At 36.4% G+C, this 16,627-nt stretch overlaps 1 protein-coding gene across 1 annotated transcript in view; it reads left to right on the forward strand.

Moving 5' to 3' along the window:
* PRKAR2B (protein kinase cAMP-dependent type II regulatory subunit beta) overlaps positions 1 to 14,397 on the forward strand; it is an 87,502-nt gene extending 73,105 nt beyond the window's left edge. Inside the window, exons 5-11 of the mRNA XM_065640414.1 lie at positions 5,693 to 5,799; positions 7,927 to 8,080; positions 9,343 to 9,444; positions 10,018 to 10,092; positions 10,834 to 10,899; positions 11,059 to 11,197; positions 12,658 to 14,397. Of these exons, the coding sequence (XP_065496486.1) occupies positions 5,693 to 5,799; positions 7,927 to 8,080; positions 9,343 to 9,444; positions 10,018 to 10,092; positions 10,834 to 10,899; positions 11,059 to 11,197; positions 12,658 to 12,791 (777 nt within the window). The 3' untranslated portion in view covers positions 12,792 to 14,397. The remainder of the gene's footprint in view (positions 1 to 5,692; positions 5,800 to 7,926; positions 8,081 to 9,342; positions 9,445 to 10,017; positions 10,093 to 10,833; positions 10,900 to 11,058; positions 11,198 to 12,657) is intronic.
* Positions 14,398 to 16,627: the final 2,230 nt, after the last annotated feature.

Below are 16,627 nucleotides of genomic sequence, written 5' to 3' on the forward strand. Positions count from 1 at the left end.
CCTTCTCCAATCTAAATGATTCTGTGATTCTATAATCACAGATTATATCCTGCAAAGGAACTGCCCAACATAAGGTGCCTTCATCTTTGGTTTAAGAATTCTGGAAACTATATGTAACTCTGGATTATTTCTACTCTTTTTTAGCAAACTGCTAAAAAGAATCAGGCAACTTTATCAGAGGGCTAGTTACAAAATATGAAAAATACGAAAAGTGTTACTGAGCGTGACTGATGGGCATGTGCATGATATTTGAGAGGCAGAATACTAACTTAACCTTCCTCCACACAGTTATATGTTAAGCTATATTCTCAAGGAAAATATTATTCCTTGAAAAATATTGATTATACTTCTAAACACAAATTAGATTCTTTGATAGTGAAGAAATAAATGCCTTTTGATTAGTTTAAAAGTGGATAGAACACAAGGGAGCTAAATATTTTGAATTGGATTAATAGTGCTGCTGACATCGATATCACAGTTCCAGGGGAGTGTATTTACCTGGCTTTGTTCTGAAAAACAAATGTGGAAAGCTGTGGACATGAATTCTGTCATTTACTCTTCTTCTTCCAAGGTCCTTACTTGTTAATTAAGAACTCCTTTTCTTTCCATGGTTTCCCTACCTATGTTTTACTAACTTTCTCTCTCTCTCTCTTTTTTTTTTTTTTTTCTTTTTTTTCCTTCCTGTTCTGGTATTCTGTCTGCTTCATTATCTGATATTTCATATGGCTTAAGGTGATGATAAGGTGGCCAATAGGATGCTGTTTTATCTTGGGCTCATTTTAGTAAAATGGTTGTAGAAGTAAAGATTAAAGTGGTTTATGAACTCAGAGGCAATAGAAGAACCGTGGATTCACTTTCTTCATATGATAGCCTTATGGTTGTGTCTCAGAACGTGATAATTTTCACAAGTCACATGAGATAGGCAAGTCTTCTTACTACTATTGTACTGAAGTGCAAGGCAGTCTCATGCCTGTTTAGATTGTGCAGGATGTCTTGGATCTAAAAGGGAAATTAGCTGAGATTTCCTGTCTACCAGGGAGCATGCCAGCAGCACACTCATCCTTCTTTTGGGGGAGTTCCAAAGCATATATAGTCCCAACATACCATCCCATAGTTTGGGGACTTTCTGCATCCAGCTTAATAGATGGAGTTTACCAGCTCCTGTCAAATGCCAGGTTAAGATTGTCTTGTTTTGCTGTCAAAAACCACATCATTTTAATTGTAGAAATGGAGTTGTGCCTTCTATCTCCTGAATACCTTCCCTTAAACAGTGGGGAAGGATATTTTTCAGAAGTTACTTTTAACATTTGTCATTGTCTCAACTTCCATTGATAATTGTGTCCTACTTTCTGTTTTATCTATAGTGCCTTCATTGATTCAGAATGGACAGCACTGTGTCAGACAGCAAATGTTTATATCAGCAGTTCAAACATTGATGCTTCTTAGAAGCCTCAGTGTTTAAGGAGGGTTGAGTTTAGTATGGAGAGCTTTGTTCTTTTACTTTTACAAAATGTCTCACAGTAAATCGATAGACTGACATTAAGAAACACGTACCTGGCGCAGTGGTAGCAAGTCACTTGGTAGCCTGACAGTTAAAAGAGCCACTGGCATTTGGGAAGGACGTGTTGTGCTCTGCCAGCTCTCCTGAATGAATCAAAAACTCTCTTGCAAGGACATATGAGTGTCTGGATTTTTAATCTGTGTGAAATATATACTAAATAAAATGCAGTTTAAATTATAGTCACTGTCCATTATCTAACTTATTTTTTTTTTGTCTTGAGATGTAATTGCCATGTTTGTTTTGTTGACTTGAAAGAAATTGAGGCTAACATATTTTTTCAAATAATGCAAGATTCATCTGGAGGATAGTACTCATGTGATACAAAGTATGTGTTGGGAGAGCTCTGAGTGATTATTTGCAGTTTTTCACTTGACCTAGCAAGAAGGATGGAATCAGACCCTGTTCCAGGGGGATGTCCTTGGTAGAGTTATTATTAATGTCTGGGGCTTTGTTCTTCTGAATCTTCTGTCCTGTCTTTTGCTTGTAACTGACTGTAAACATGCACACAATTTTGTATGTTTCAGATATGACATGGCAATACCTTAGGCTTGCACACACCTTACTTATGCATGGATATCACCACAGGCCTAGAGTCTTAAAGGCACCTGGTATCTCAGTTTCACTTTAGGCACAATAAAATATTTCCTAACTCAGAGTGATTCATAAAATCTCTGCTTAGGTGTTACACTGTTCATAGGCAACATTAGCAGAGGGATTTTTTTACATTAAAGTTCTCCTTCTATGCTAAGAGGTTCATGTGGCCACCATGGGATAAAGGGGAAGAAGGGACAAATATTTTTTGCCACAGGTGTAGTGTTTAGAATATTTACTTACAAGATGACTGTCAGAGAACATGGGGCCCCTAGTGAAGTTTTGCCGAACAGCATCTGGGTAACGGCTGCTGAGGAGACAGAGCTCACAGGAGCACAGCAAAGAGGACGAACCAGCAGAGACTTTGCAGTTGAGGTATAGTTTGTGCAGACGGGAGTTTGAAGCAGTGCGCAAGACTAGAAATACAGATTTTGTTTGTCAGGAAATTAAGAAGGATGCTCAAAGGCAGAGTCTGACTGACTGCAGTAGATTATTTTTAAATTTCCCAGTCTTGTCACCTGTATACAGTTCAGTAATAACAAGCTACATGAGAGGACATTCCCTGTCCCTGAGGCCATGCAGTGCGGTATGATGTATGTACATACAGCTAAACTCTCTTGCACCTTCCTCTCCTAACTCCACCAAACCAAGCAACTAACCGGGGTGGTTTTATCTCTGCTGGCAAGAAGCCCTGGCTCAAACATTCCTCCAAACCCTGACCAAGGTTTGCCAGGAGGAGTGATAGTTGGCACAAGCCAAAGCTGTGCCAGCTGTGCTGACAATTGCACCAAGAGCAAACCAGCCCATACTATACCGTGTCAGTGCTCAAGTCCATCCCCTGGTCCTGTTGAGTTTGTGCTTCATAGTTGCAGTCTCTGATTCTGGCTGATGTAAACATGCAAAAGAACTTTACAAGCACAATTCATTTAAGTTGGTATAAAAGCATGGTAGGTACCATCTTGGTCTAAGTAAGAGAGGGAAGAAAACCACATAATCTCCACTTTAGGTGAAATGGGAGGGTGTATCATGCTGGCTGCTGCTGGTAAGGGAGCTAAGGCTCCTTTGCACTCCTGCTTCCCAGCAGTTAAATTCACATTTGAAAGCAAGGGTGATTGAGAGAGTGATGATGGCTGTAAGTACGGCCTGTTTATTCACTTGTCTAGTAAATTATTTTGTGAAATCACGCTCTGTCATTCAAGTCCAATTGTTAGAAAGACTTTTTGAGAGAAATGCGGTAACTACATTTTAAAGCAAGGAAATACCTTTATAAAAAGAAAATCTTGGTACATGACTTTAGTTTGTATTGTGACTGTGTCTTTCAGAAAATGTGATTTCCCATTCAGCCTCCTCACTTTTAAGGCAGTTGAAGTATTTTCTCTGTCACAAAGGGTGGTGATGGAAGTGTGCTTTCATGGCAACAACCCAAGGTTCCCATAATTTTCTAAAAAATGTTCCTTTTTTGAAGCATTTACATGCTTCACAGTTTAGAATGAGAAAAAAAGTCCATTGCATGTATTAATCACAGTATGTAAATAAACATATAAACAATTGAATTTGAAATAATTTAAACTTTAGATTTGGTTATTTATATCCGTAGAGTGTATTATCCTTAAGAAAAATAGATTTGTCCTTTTTTCAAGATGTCTTGAGAGTTATTTTTGTTTCCAGGGATCAGGGCTTATATAACCCGTTTTTTGTGCATTGCTTACATTTAGAGGATAATGTGTACCCTCTGCCCTCCCATAAGTGTGGAGCATCCTCTGTGTTCTTTATTTGTCTTCCAACAGCAGCCGAGGGCTCCTGGTTGCGGAGCCACTTTGCCAGTTCAGGTGTAAAGCCAAGTGGAGGAGAACGTGCTGCTTCAAGTGCTTTAGATAGTTAATTGATACTATGTCAGTTTTGCAGATTCTGTAGTTCTTTTTAGTTTACATAGGGAAAACTGAAAGACTGAGGTAATATTACCTATGAATTTAAACATGAAAGTTTTTAAAAGGCCTGTACATAATTTTCAGTCTCTCCCGATGGCGCATACAGACTTTTCTCTTTCTCTGAAATGAACTATTACCCATTCATTGAGCTGATAGTGAAATGATCTTTCTTTTTGCAAATATGTACCTGTCTATACTAAAAACGTTACTAAATAGAAGCATAGTTAAGTGGTTCCTCGCTGGCCTGTGCAGGCTGCACGATGTCTCACTGTATTTCACCATGATCAGCTGTACTGAGCATGGACGCTGCCATTCCGCCGTTATTTGTGCCCACACACAATGAACTCTGTGAAGCAAAATTGTACTTAGCTTCCACTTTTTAAAAAGGCTTGGGTAACAGGGTAGTGCTGATATTTTTAAAAGCTTTGAGTATGTGAAGAAATTCAACAGAATAAGGATGGAATTCATTCCACCTAATTTTATCTGTGTAAAAATTAAACATCTAACTGTGAGTTATAGTGGACCTCTATCATCAGAGGGAAAAAAAGGAGGATCTCTAGAGGAAGATTCTGAGCTATCTAGAGGGCTGATTCTGAGCTATCTAGAGACTAGTCTTGTTTAGAATGGCAAATGCCATCCTTCAGTGGCTGGAAATGCTGTAAATTGAACAACTGTAAAAGCGCGGCTATGTAAATCCACAGGCTTCTCTTTACCTGGTTTTCACTAGAACTGTTTGTTCTAGTATGACACATACTTAATAAGTTTAAAAAAATGGAGGATAATTTTGTGTTTATTGTCAGAATTTTAGACATATTGCTAGACAAACTGAAAATAAATTTGAATTATTAAGTTAACCTTTCAGGATTCATATAATTAATGCACAATGAACTGTGTTTTGGGTTTTTTTTACGTCAATAGTAATGTTTTAGCAGACTTATACGAAACAAGACAGATTATGTAATTAGTGATTTGTTTTTGTTATTAGACAGTCATAATTCAGATGTTGACATTTCATTAGTCTGTTAACATTTCTCTCTCTAAACATTTGTGTTCCATTCAAATTAACAAAGTAGTTTTATTACCATGTGTAAGTTTCTACTTCCAAAGGAGTCCAGTATTTCCTTACTCAACCAGAGCATTGCAGATCTTTATCATTACATCCATCTCAATATTTTGCAGGCATTTTATAATCTAGATTTCCAAAATACTTCACAGTCATTTTGAAACTTTAAATTCTGTAAAATATTTCTAAAGACAAAACCAGGTAATTGTATTTTTTTGCAATATGGGATGCAGTTTTTTCTTTTAACTGTATCATGTTACGCAATTGTAAAGGATGAAATTCTACCTTTGGATGCTCATGAGAAATTTATATTGCAGACAAGATCTATGTTATTGTTAGGGATAAGAAAGGAAGCTGGAAGAGGAAAAAGCTAACCCTGACTACTAAATAAACTGTCTTTCTGATTGATCCACACATTCCTTTAGCACAAACATTTTTATGTCTCTAAGCTTTATCTGCATATTTGGGAGGCTGAAATGTTAATTTGAAGAGTAAAATTTTTAAAAACAGATGATAATTTCTTGTCTTTGTCTGTGTTCTTTTAAATAGGAACAGATGTCTCAGGTGTTGGATGCAATGTTTGAAAAGCTGGTTGAAGGAGGGGAACATGTCATTGATCAAGGGGATGACGGTGACAACTTCTACGTCATTGATAGGTGAATCGCTGTGTCTTATTATAGTACAAAGTATTATGCAAAAGTCCATTGAGAAAAATTGATTTCTCTATGTGCTTGTATTTAACTCCTACATAGGTTTGCATGGGAGAAAGGAAAAAGAACACATGTGAACCAGTACAGCTCTGTTACAGCTACAGAGGGTGGTTTTCGAAAGGAGACAGATTTTTCATGTGAAAATATGTCCCTGTCTTCTTTATGTATTGCTGGATCCCAAAGGCTGTTTGGTTGGGTTTATATGTTTGTTCTTTATTTTGTTTTGTTTTTACATGCAAAGAGGTCCAACATAAACCACAATGGGAACAGTTTTAAAGCTCAAAATTTGAAATCTTACTGCATTTCAATACTATCTGTAGATGTTCTCATTCACGTTAATGTTATTAGACCTTGAGTAGCTAAGTCACTACTCTCATTTGCAGATCTGTACTGGAAAAAGCAGGTAACTAAGTAAAATTCTGGATATTGATTACTGTTGAATCCAGTGAGTTAGGAAGAGCATTTACTTTGGCATCTTTCACTAGTCTGTTGGCACAGGCTCCAGCCAGGCTGTCCCAAAACACCTTTTCTTATTTGTACCTTGAGTTTTAGGCTAACACAGTGATTTCTGGGAGTGTTTGAAAGGAATATTATGCTAGAATTCTAGAAGAAATTGCAAAGATCAATATAACTAGCCAATCAAAAGAGGTGATTGTCTGGCTGTATTCAGCATTGGTGGAGCCTCACCTGGAGTACTGTGAGCAGTTCTGGGCCCCACAATTTAAGAAGGATGTTCAGGTCCTTGAATGTGCCCAGAGGAGGACAACAGAGCCGGTGACAGGGCTGGAAGGAATGACCTGTGAGGAGCAGCTGAGGACTCTGGGTTTGTCTGGTTTGGAGAACAGGAGGCTGAGGGGTGACCCCATTGTTCTCTACAGCTTCCTGAGGAGGGGCTGTGGGGAGGGGGGTGCTGAGCTCTTCTCCCTGGTACCCAGTGAGAGGACACGCGGCAGTGGTTCAAAGCTGTGCCACGGGAGGTCTAAACTGGACATTAGGAAGCATTTCTGTACTGAGAGGGTGGTCAAACCCTGGAACAGGCTTCCTAGGGAGCTGGTCGATGCCCCAAGCCTGTCTGTGTTTAAGAGGCATTTGGACAATACCCTTAATAACATGTTTTAACTTTTGGTCAGCCCTGAAGTGGTCAAGCAGTTGGACTAGATGATCATTGTAGGTTGCTTCCAACTGAGCTATTTAATCAGAAGATCATGAAAGTGTGTCAGGATTCTTCGCTGAAGAGTCAATGTTTTTCAGCTTTGTGAGGTTACAGTTTGTCATCTCTTATCCAAAAAGCTGCAGGGACTTCACAGTGTTTTGTCAGCCTTGCAGTTTTTAGGTGCAGCGAATCACCTCCAAGTCCCTTATAAATGAAATAATTGTACAGATTTTTGCATTCACATGATTTATCAACACGTACCATACAAATATTGAGCACTGAATGAAGCGATAGCTCAGCATCAATGGGGATGGCAGATTTTACTGCATTCCCAAAGAAAAAAGAAGTTACTAATTTAATGATGGGGAGAAGAAATCCAGAATATATTAGAGAAATACATGTCTTTATTTCATATTCCTATGTTGCTTTTCATATACATTCCTTCTGTTTCCTTCATCTCCTCTATTTCTTACATTATACATTACTACTTCAGAATATTTTAAACGTTAAATAACTTGTATTATTATTTCAGTGATCATATCATAGCAAATTTTGCGAAGATTTGTTACATTTGTATTTAGTGTGTTTAAAATGAAATTAAGAAACAGATTCTAAGTTAGATCTTAATTTTTAATAAGTTCTGGTGATCAATACATCACTGTAAATCCAGTCTATCTTTGAAGTGCATTAATGTAAAAACTAATAATCCTATCCTTCCCTTTAAAAAGGAACTACTTTTATTATTTATGAAAGTGATTGAGATGTCTCTGCAAGGTGTTTAATATAATTTAAACAAGCGAATGTATATTTCAAATGCTTTATCTTTGGAATTGATGTCATTAAAAAATACAGTGAGAAGCTGCTTAGCAAAGACCAGGACTGGGTTCCCCTCACTGAATTTTTATGTATTTTATTAACAGAGGTACATATGATATTTATGTAAAATGTGATGGTGTTGGGAGGTGTGTTGGAACCTATGATAACCGAGGAAGTTTTGGTGAGTTGGCCTTAATGTACAATACACCTAGAGCAGCTACAATTATAGCTACCTCTCCTGGTGCCATCTGGGGTTTGGTAAGTGAAATACTTGTTTTAAGATATTCTTTATTTTAATTATTTTATATAATTGTGCTGGTATGCTATATCAGCATTTTAAAAAATTTATTATAAGTTTGGAAAGTTCAATTTTAAAACTTGTGAGAATTCCCAGCACAATACTGTCTTCTTCCAGAATCTGCAGAAGTAAACTTGAGGCTTTAGAAGACGCTGAGTTTTAAAAGAATAATTTTATTTTATTTTAGTAATAATTTCCCAAATTGCAAACCACTTGGCAATTGCTTAGACACATATATAAAATGTTTTCCCACATCTTGATAGCAAATGCCTTTAGTTCTAGAGTAAAATTAAAATATGACATTATTTATCAGTTATACTACCTGGATCCTTGACAACAGTAATAGCATTTACTAAAAGAATAAAACTGGGATAGCCGTCTTCTTCGAAATGTGTGTATCAATCTAATGACTGACCCAAATATAGCATTTTCCTGTTGAAGTGAAACACATGTTTTTTTCACCATCTCAATCTATATGACTTTGAAGATTGTGGCAGAGTTTAGGATGCTATAAGAATGGCTTTAAATTGGATTGGGCTGTATTGGCCAGCAAGTCCCACCTGTGGCTGCAAAGGCTTGCACAGCATTTCACCTCTTGTCTGTCACCAGCAGACAGTCATGTGAAGTTGAGAGAAGAAACCAACATACACGTAGTTTTTCCATCCGTCTGCTTCACTTAGATTGCCAAATAGTAAGGAATGTCCACTTGGCCGTTTAGGGCAGCAATGAGTCTTGTTCTGCTGAAACAGCAGAAAGTGGACTGACCTAAGACCCAGACCCCCATGTATTTTGGTTTTGTTTGCATAATAACATAAAAACCTCTTTGTATACATATCAATATGAACAGGACCTCAGGATAGTGAACTTTGTAAATTAAATGTTTAAATATTGAGGATTTCTTCAATATCTTAAATTACCTACTCAACCTTCATTGTGTAGCCAACCTGTTTAAGTTAAACTATATACCCTCTGTATGTAAACTGTGTATTCGCTGCTGAAGGGCAGAGAGGATTTTCAGAATGTGAATCACATCAGGAGCTCAACTTTAAGAGCTCTCGATTGACCTCTAGAGGAGTCTTTCTCAACTAATGTACCAGCCAGCTGGTTTGACAGCTAAACCGAGTGACTAAAATTGGGGAACTTGAACATATTCAGCCATTTGTAAAGTATTTTCTACCACATGCATATTTTCTGTTAATAAATCCTCTTTTTGTGTTTACAGGACAGGGTAACGTTCCGAAGAATCATTGTAAAAAATAATGCCAAAAAGAGAAGAATGTATGAAAATTTTATCGAGTCATTGCCATTCCTTAAATCTTTAGAAGTAAGAGTTCTATTGCATTATTTTAATGGCTGTATCAGAGGTACCTGATAAGATTCTGCTTTTGCAGACTTTAATTTGGAATATAAGATTTTCTCCGCAGTAAAATTTTGCATACTTTTCTTCTGGATATCTCTAAATCTTCAGGATGAAGAACTATTGTTAATATTCTAATTTTTAAAAATATATATACGTTTGTACCTTTCATTTTCTTAAGGATAATTTTACTAGATATTAGCCAATAAAATGAAACAATGATTTAGGGAATTTAAAAATATTTTCATTTAGCAGCTATATTTTTACATGCATACTTTTCTGAAAATAATTTTTGAAGACTTGGGATATACAGACTTCATACAAAAATGGAATCTTTGTCAAAACGTGTAGCTGTTAAGACTATGATACATCCTTTGGAACACTATTCAGCAGTTCTTCCTTTTTAATGATTATCAAAATAGGAAAATAAAGACACACTATTCTATGCAAAGAGTCATGAAAAGAAATATGAAAGGGCTTTCTAAATATAATATTGTAATGTTAACCAAATATTTCTTACATTTTCTTTTTTAAATGAAGGTATCTGAGCGTTTAAAAGTGGTTGATGTGATTGGCACCAAAGTATACAAAGATGGAGAACAAATCATTGCTCAGGTACAGTTTATTTCTACTTTCAGTTCTTCTTTTCCAATAGGTAACAATTATGTTATCTATAGACAATACATACTTTTAAACTATGTTTTTCTTTGTCAAATGAGACAAAACCAATGAAGGCTGCATGTAAGAGGTGTGATTATTTTGTTTCAGAAGCTAATTTTTCACTTGCTCTACTTTGAAAAACATCCCTCTTTGGAATTAATAAAGGAGTCAACATTTTTCATATACTTAGAAATTCAAACTATATAAAAGAATGATGGCTTGCAATAAGGAGCACTGAAGACTTATCCTGGTTTTGTTGTTAAAATACAATAATCTTTCGAGGAAGAATGCAAAAGTAAACCTTCAGAGTAGGCAACTGAGATTGTCTTGCCCCAGAATAATTATTTAATATCAGATAGCTCTTGGAGGCTTTTTTACACTGGAAACTCTGTACAGGAAATAATTTAGAAGGAATACAAAGGTGGAGAAACAGGAGTAAGGATCCTAGAATCTTCCATAACATTGTTTTTCTCTGCTTTTTGAATAAGGCACAGTCAGCTACATCTTTTCATTAAAAGGCCTTGCTGTCAGCTCTGTTTGATTATTATGTGCCTTGAGTATGGTTTTCACATTAAAAGTGGTTTCTTTTACAACAACTATCAAAAAGATGAGCTTCAAGGCACTGACTGCAAATATTTTAATGTTACCATTGAACTAAAAAAGAAATGTCATACTTTATGTTTTTTTCTTCTACAGGGTGACTTGGCTGATTCTTTTTTCATTGTAGAATCTGGAGAAGTAAGGATTATAATGACAAGGAAGGTAAACATCCCTAAAACACAGAATTTTTTTTATCTTAATCTATTCTAAGTGTTTAATAGTAATGCTGCCATTGTTGCTAATTTTGCTTATACAATCCTGAGTTCAACAAATCTCTCATTCTCTTCCTTTCTCTTTTTTTTTCCTTACCTGATACTTCAGGGTAAACAAGATGTAGAAGAGAATGGAGCTGTTGAAATAGCTCGATGCTCAAGAGGACAATATTTTGGAGAACTTGCTCTTGTAACTAACAAACCACGAGCCGCTTCTGCATTTGCCCTTGGCACTGTCAAATGTTTAGGTATTGTTCAATAATATTTTATATCTGGTATAAAATTATACATAGTCTATCTGGTGGTTTTTATTGTGAAATCTGTCTTTCTCCAGAACATAAGATTTAATTAAATTTACCCAAATAAGACTTTTAACGTACGTAATCTCTTAGTGTGCATTCCTATTTACGTTATTTATCTGCAGAAATAATTTGCAATTGGTAACTGGTATTAAACGCAAATTCTCCAACACTTCTCTGATTGCATGAAGTAAAAATTGTTTCAGGATGGTACAGAGAGTATTGCTGCAAAACATTTGTAGCTATCAGATAAATGTCTAATACTCTGCAGAAAGGTGAAGTATTTATTTTCTCAGTAGGCTGACTCTCATCCAAGAAATAACTGTGGTAAAAATCCTGTGCATTTTATCACCATGACTTAAGCTTTAACAAATTATTTGTCTTCACCAGCTGTTAATTTAATGATTCCGTCACACTGTTGCCTCAGACTCAAGAAAAGCAAAGATCGTAGGAGCTGTGCTCATAGACAGCCCTTCGCATCCGTTGCTTTTCATGGTCTAATGTTTAGCTCCCAAATATTTGTGTCTAATTATGGGAAAACTGTAAACTGCAAAGACAGATTGGGCATTCTTGAGTGACAGTTTGATTACCAAGCCAGTAACCACAAAGTTTCTCGCTTGCTTATAAAGGGATCATTTTTCAAGATCCTTATCCCACAACATACAGGGATGATCAGGAAATAAAGATGAAAGACGATAGAGAGAAAAGAACAAGAGGCAGTGGTGAGGAAGTGTCACTGCTCAATATGGGGTAAGATCTCTGGCACTTCCCAAAGAGCAGAGATCTTGAACTTTTCTCAGGAGCTGAGAGACTACAGGCCACCAGGTTGGAAGCTGGTTGAAGTATGAAGTTTCCTCCCTGGCCTGTTGGCTGGGACTATGGAGGATAACATTGTGTGATCAGGTAAAGAAGATACTCTGGTTGGCTACACATCGACATGACGTGTGAATTACTGTCTTCAACTTTTTGTACATTTGCAAGGCAATAAGTATCTATTACAATTTCCACTGTGGATGGAACAAGTAAAAGTAGCAAGGAAATACGCCAAGTTAGACCCCAAGTACAGCCAACAACATCAGCAAAGGATGTGGGGTTTTTTAATCTCAAGGGTCTTAAAACTGTATTCTGTGGAGGAATCCAGGCCCCTCCAGACGTTGTCAGCAGCTCTTGGGTCACATAAATCTTAGAAAATAAGAAATCCAGCAAATTATAAGTTTAGTTATGAACTTTCAAGACAGCAATGTGTTGGTTGTTCTTGGTTTTGCTACAGCAAGTGGTTCTCCTCCGTGCAAAGAAAGTATATACCTCGGTAGTATCTGTCCTGTTATCATTTAAAATTTTACATTGGAATGTCATAAACACCAAGACAAATGTTATGTTCTTTCTCTTTCTCTCCCCTTTTATCTTAGTTATGGATGTGCAGGCATTCGAAAGGCTTTTGGGACCTTGTATGGAAATTCTGAAAAGGAACATTGCAAACTATGAAGAGCAGCTAGTTGCTCTGTTTGGATCAAACATGGACATTGCCGATTCCAGCGCATGAACTAAGCATTGGAGCAACAAGATCTGTTATGAGAATATAGCACAGTAGTGGTTAGTCCACTGAGAAATTGTCTCTCTTCCTATAGATGCCAAGCATTTTTTGTGATTTTAAGGGTGGGTTTGGGGGTATTTTTTGGACTTATGACAGTGGAAATACTAGTAAACAAAATATGAATTTAATAAATTGTGGGCTTGATTTTTGAAAGTGCTCAGTATTGATGGTTCCACCTGGCATTAAGACAACCTGCAGTAGCACAGCACCTTTGAAAATCAAGTCCTTCGACACAGAAGGACCTCCTTAAAGAGTAGATTTCAAAAAACCCACATGCGATAAAATTGTTAAACCAGCTTCTGTTCTTCAAAAACGTTACTACTTTTCTGGAAAGACTGTTAGTTTGAATGTGATATGTTGAAAGTATTAGTGCACACAAAGTGTTTATTATGTATTAATACAGAAGATATACAGTAGATATTACTTTCTGACTACTACAGCTGTCATGATTTTATGTTGCGTTTATCACAGATGTAGGGAATCACAAGACTAATCGTAAAATGAAGCATGACAAGGCATTTTGTGTAATGCTCATAACTAAACCTGATTTTTAACATTTTGTAATTTGTTTTGAAGTCCTCTTTGTTTAATACGTCATGTTTCAGCACGACATTGTAATATCTTATGCAATTTAGAGGACTTGTATATTTTTGCAATAAACTGCATTTTTTATTAGTTACATGTATTGTGTACAGTCTAGAGTGAGGACAGCTGACATACTTAATGCTTTAAAAACAAAGGCATAGGTCATCGTCATGTTCTACCTAATCATACACAACCTATATTTTTCCCTTCTCCCTTGTTTTATATTTATGCATTTTGTCTTCTCTATCTATGCTTGTTCTCTAGTTAATTTTTTTTTTAGATCTCACCTTTTTTATCTGTTAAATCTTTTACCTATTTCAAATGAAATGATCTCTGTATATCTCTCTCTTCCTGCAGTCAAATTTTAGCTGTCAGAGACCAGACTCAATTACTGAAGTGATTGATATCAAAAGCCATGCTAAACTAAGCTTGTCCTTGAAAAAATCCTTATCAGGAAGTAGAAAAATATTTTTCATTTGGAAGATCAATACTTCAAAAGCTTTGTGCAGGTCTGGAAAGTATGTCATTGTTAAAGCTAACATGTCCTGCTTTCAGAAACCTGCAAGTCATCATAAAATAGTATCTTTTTAGCCATAATAGCATGGGATACGTTCTGAGACTGAGGAGAGAGAATATCATCTTGATTAGGAGCACAGGGCTCATTGCTTACAAGGGTCTGTGACTGGAAATTTCAGGCACAGTCCAATTTTAATACTACTCACTGACGTAACTGTTGATGTACATGGAAAGCTAGTGCACATCATGGCAATCGGCAACAGTGCTGCCAAAATGGTACTACAAGTACTGTAGGAAGGCTGCTTGTGCCCCGTTTCAAACATCTGAATTATAACATCTTTCCTTCTTAGATAATGACTTTTCTAATGCCATATATTTGTGTATGTTGATGTAATTATTATCCTATAGTTAGTGACATGTTCTGACAATTTATATAATCATACTTGTATATGAAATTATGATTATATACTATGATATCAATATATAATTTATATCATACAGTGTGGTATAAATTATAAGTCAGACTCTGAACAAAATAAAATCTGAGCAAAATTTAAAAATGTAATTTTATTTTTTAACCCTGGAAACATGGTATGAATAATTGCACATATGATAATTTGCCTTTGTACTTTTGATTTATCGAAAAAAAGAAAAGCCTGTTATACTAGAAGGAAATATCAGGTAACCAAAATCCACACTCTTTTCATTCTGTATGCTTAATCTCCAAAAGCTACCTATATTTTGCACTAGCTTGATGTCATTATGAAAAATGCTAGAAATTACTTGTATGGCAGTAAACTACAATCAAGGCCATAAATGCCAGTCATGATATTTTCAATATTGTTGGTTATATTTAAAGTTTCCTTACAATAAACGACACTTTTATATAAAAAATCTGTTTATTGATATTGTTGTGTTTTAATTCCATTATCATAAAGTTACAAGTGACCTATTTATATTCATTTATGAAAACATTCCTAATTCTTAACACTTCCATGTTGATTTTAATAAATGATGTTATGCGGATGCTGTGTCTACTCAGAATAGATGACACAGTGTGGTAATTGTCATAGATACTTTGTATTTGATGATTTCCTTGAAGCTTATAGCTGGGAAAAAGCTGCGGAGTGACAAATTTAAAGATAATCAGAGACTTTGGATTTTCTGAGTCCCAAAGTAGAGCTTCGTGTTGCAGCAGTTTTTTTGTGTTGCTCTTGGGTATTGGATGATTTCTGGACTTTTCTTTGTCAGTGAATTCAGGAGGATTTAACCAACAGTAATAAACTGTTGCTTTGTGAGTTTTGTCTAAAGCATTATATCCTTCACCAGTCAGCACGTGGGATTTCTCCTGGATCTGTTCATGTGTGCGCTGCAAACATGCCAGTCCTTGTCTCATAAATGTGGTGTGTTCATCCTAAGAAGGAAATTATACCAAGTCACTGATTTTTTATGACCTTTCAAAAAAAGGTAGATAATTCTAATAATTTTAAACAATACTATGTCATGTTTACTTTATGAGACTATCTGTGTCCATACTTAGATTACCTATTGCTTCTGTTATTAAAGATTTTATCATCCTTGTTTGTAGCGGGGTCTCTGAAGGAATGGGACTTGGGCAGTTACTTGGCATGTACAACTTAGTTTGTTTCTCTCCTCTCTTCTCAACCTCACCAGCAATTTGTAATTCTGCAGATGATCTAAATGAATTTGAGAGATGGCTAAGTTCTAGTGGGGGGGGGGGGGAAAAGCTCCAAGGAGTTTGCTGAAAGTATGTCCTGCTGCGTGAGGAGAGAAAAGCCTGAGAGAAATCCTGTACAAGAACGGCATTCATGGGCTCACATGTGACTAAGCAAAAGAGAATTCACATGGCAGCAAAAGTTTACAAATGCTTTAACCACGGGGGAAAAAAAAAAAATTGCCCACAGCCCTCAGTTGATCACAAGACACAAGCCCTGAGGAAAGCAAGCTTCCTTGGTCCTGGTGCTGATGCCATCATTTTCTACATGTCATTTGTTTGTGCTTCATGAGATTTTCTTAAAGTTCATGTGGAATAAACACTTCTGAAATCATTCCCTTCTGGATCTCCTGTTTGAGGTCCAGATGTGACTGATCGTGGAAGCCTTGGGGCAAAGCTGTGAAAAGCACTGTGAGACCATCTACAACCTAAACCGCTGACTCTCCATCTTCTTTCCTCGAGTTGTCTTTTGTCTTCATAAAGACTATTCTGGTCCTTGCCAGAATGGTGGGTTTGGTTTTGGTGATTTGGTGTTTCGTTTGAAATGTTTGGTGCTTTAAGCCTTCTATAAAGTGATGCTGGGATCAGTTACATCATTATTTGTGTCATTTTGTAGTTTATTACACACTTTCCATGGCAAGCATTCTTGCTTTTCAATATCAAGAGTTCTTAGATGTGCAAATTCAGGATCTGCTGGTCACCTTTCAGAGATGCCCGGCACACCAAATTCCTAGTCGTTCTTCAGACACTTACTGCATATGATCATTTTGCTGGACGAAGAGCTTTGCTGAAAGTCTGTCGGCCACAGCATGGACATTCTCTCATGCCCTTACTAAAGTTTTTGTGTTATTTTAAAGCTCTTTTTATCCATCCATACATGTGATGGTTATTTTTTTTTAGTTTCTAAGATACCTTCCTGTGTCCGTAGTCCTCAAGTAAGCACTACTGC

The sequence above is a fragment of the Caloenas nicobarica genome, chromosome 1 (genome assembly GCF_036013445.1).
Source record: "Caloenas nicobarica isolate bCalNic1 chromosome 1, bCalNic1.hap1, whole genome shotgun sequence".
Lineage (NCBI taxonomy): Eukaryota > Metazoa > Chordata > Aves > Columbiformes > Columbidae > Caloenas > Caloenas nicobarica.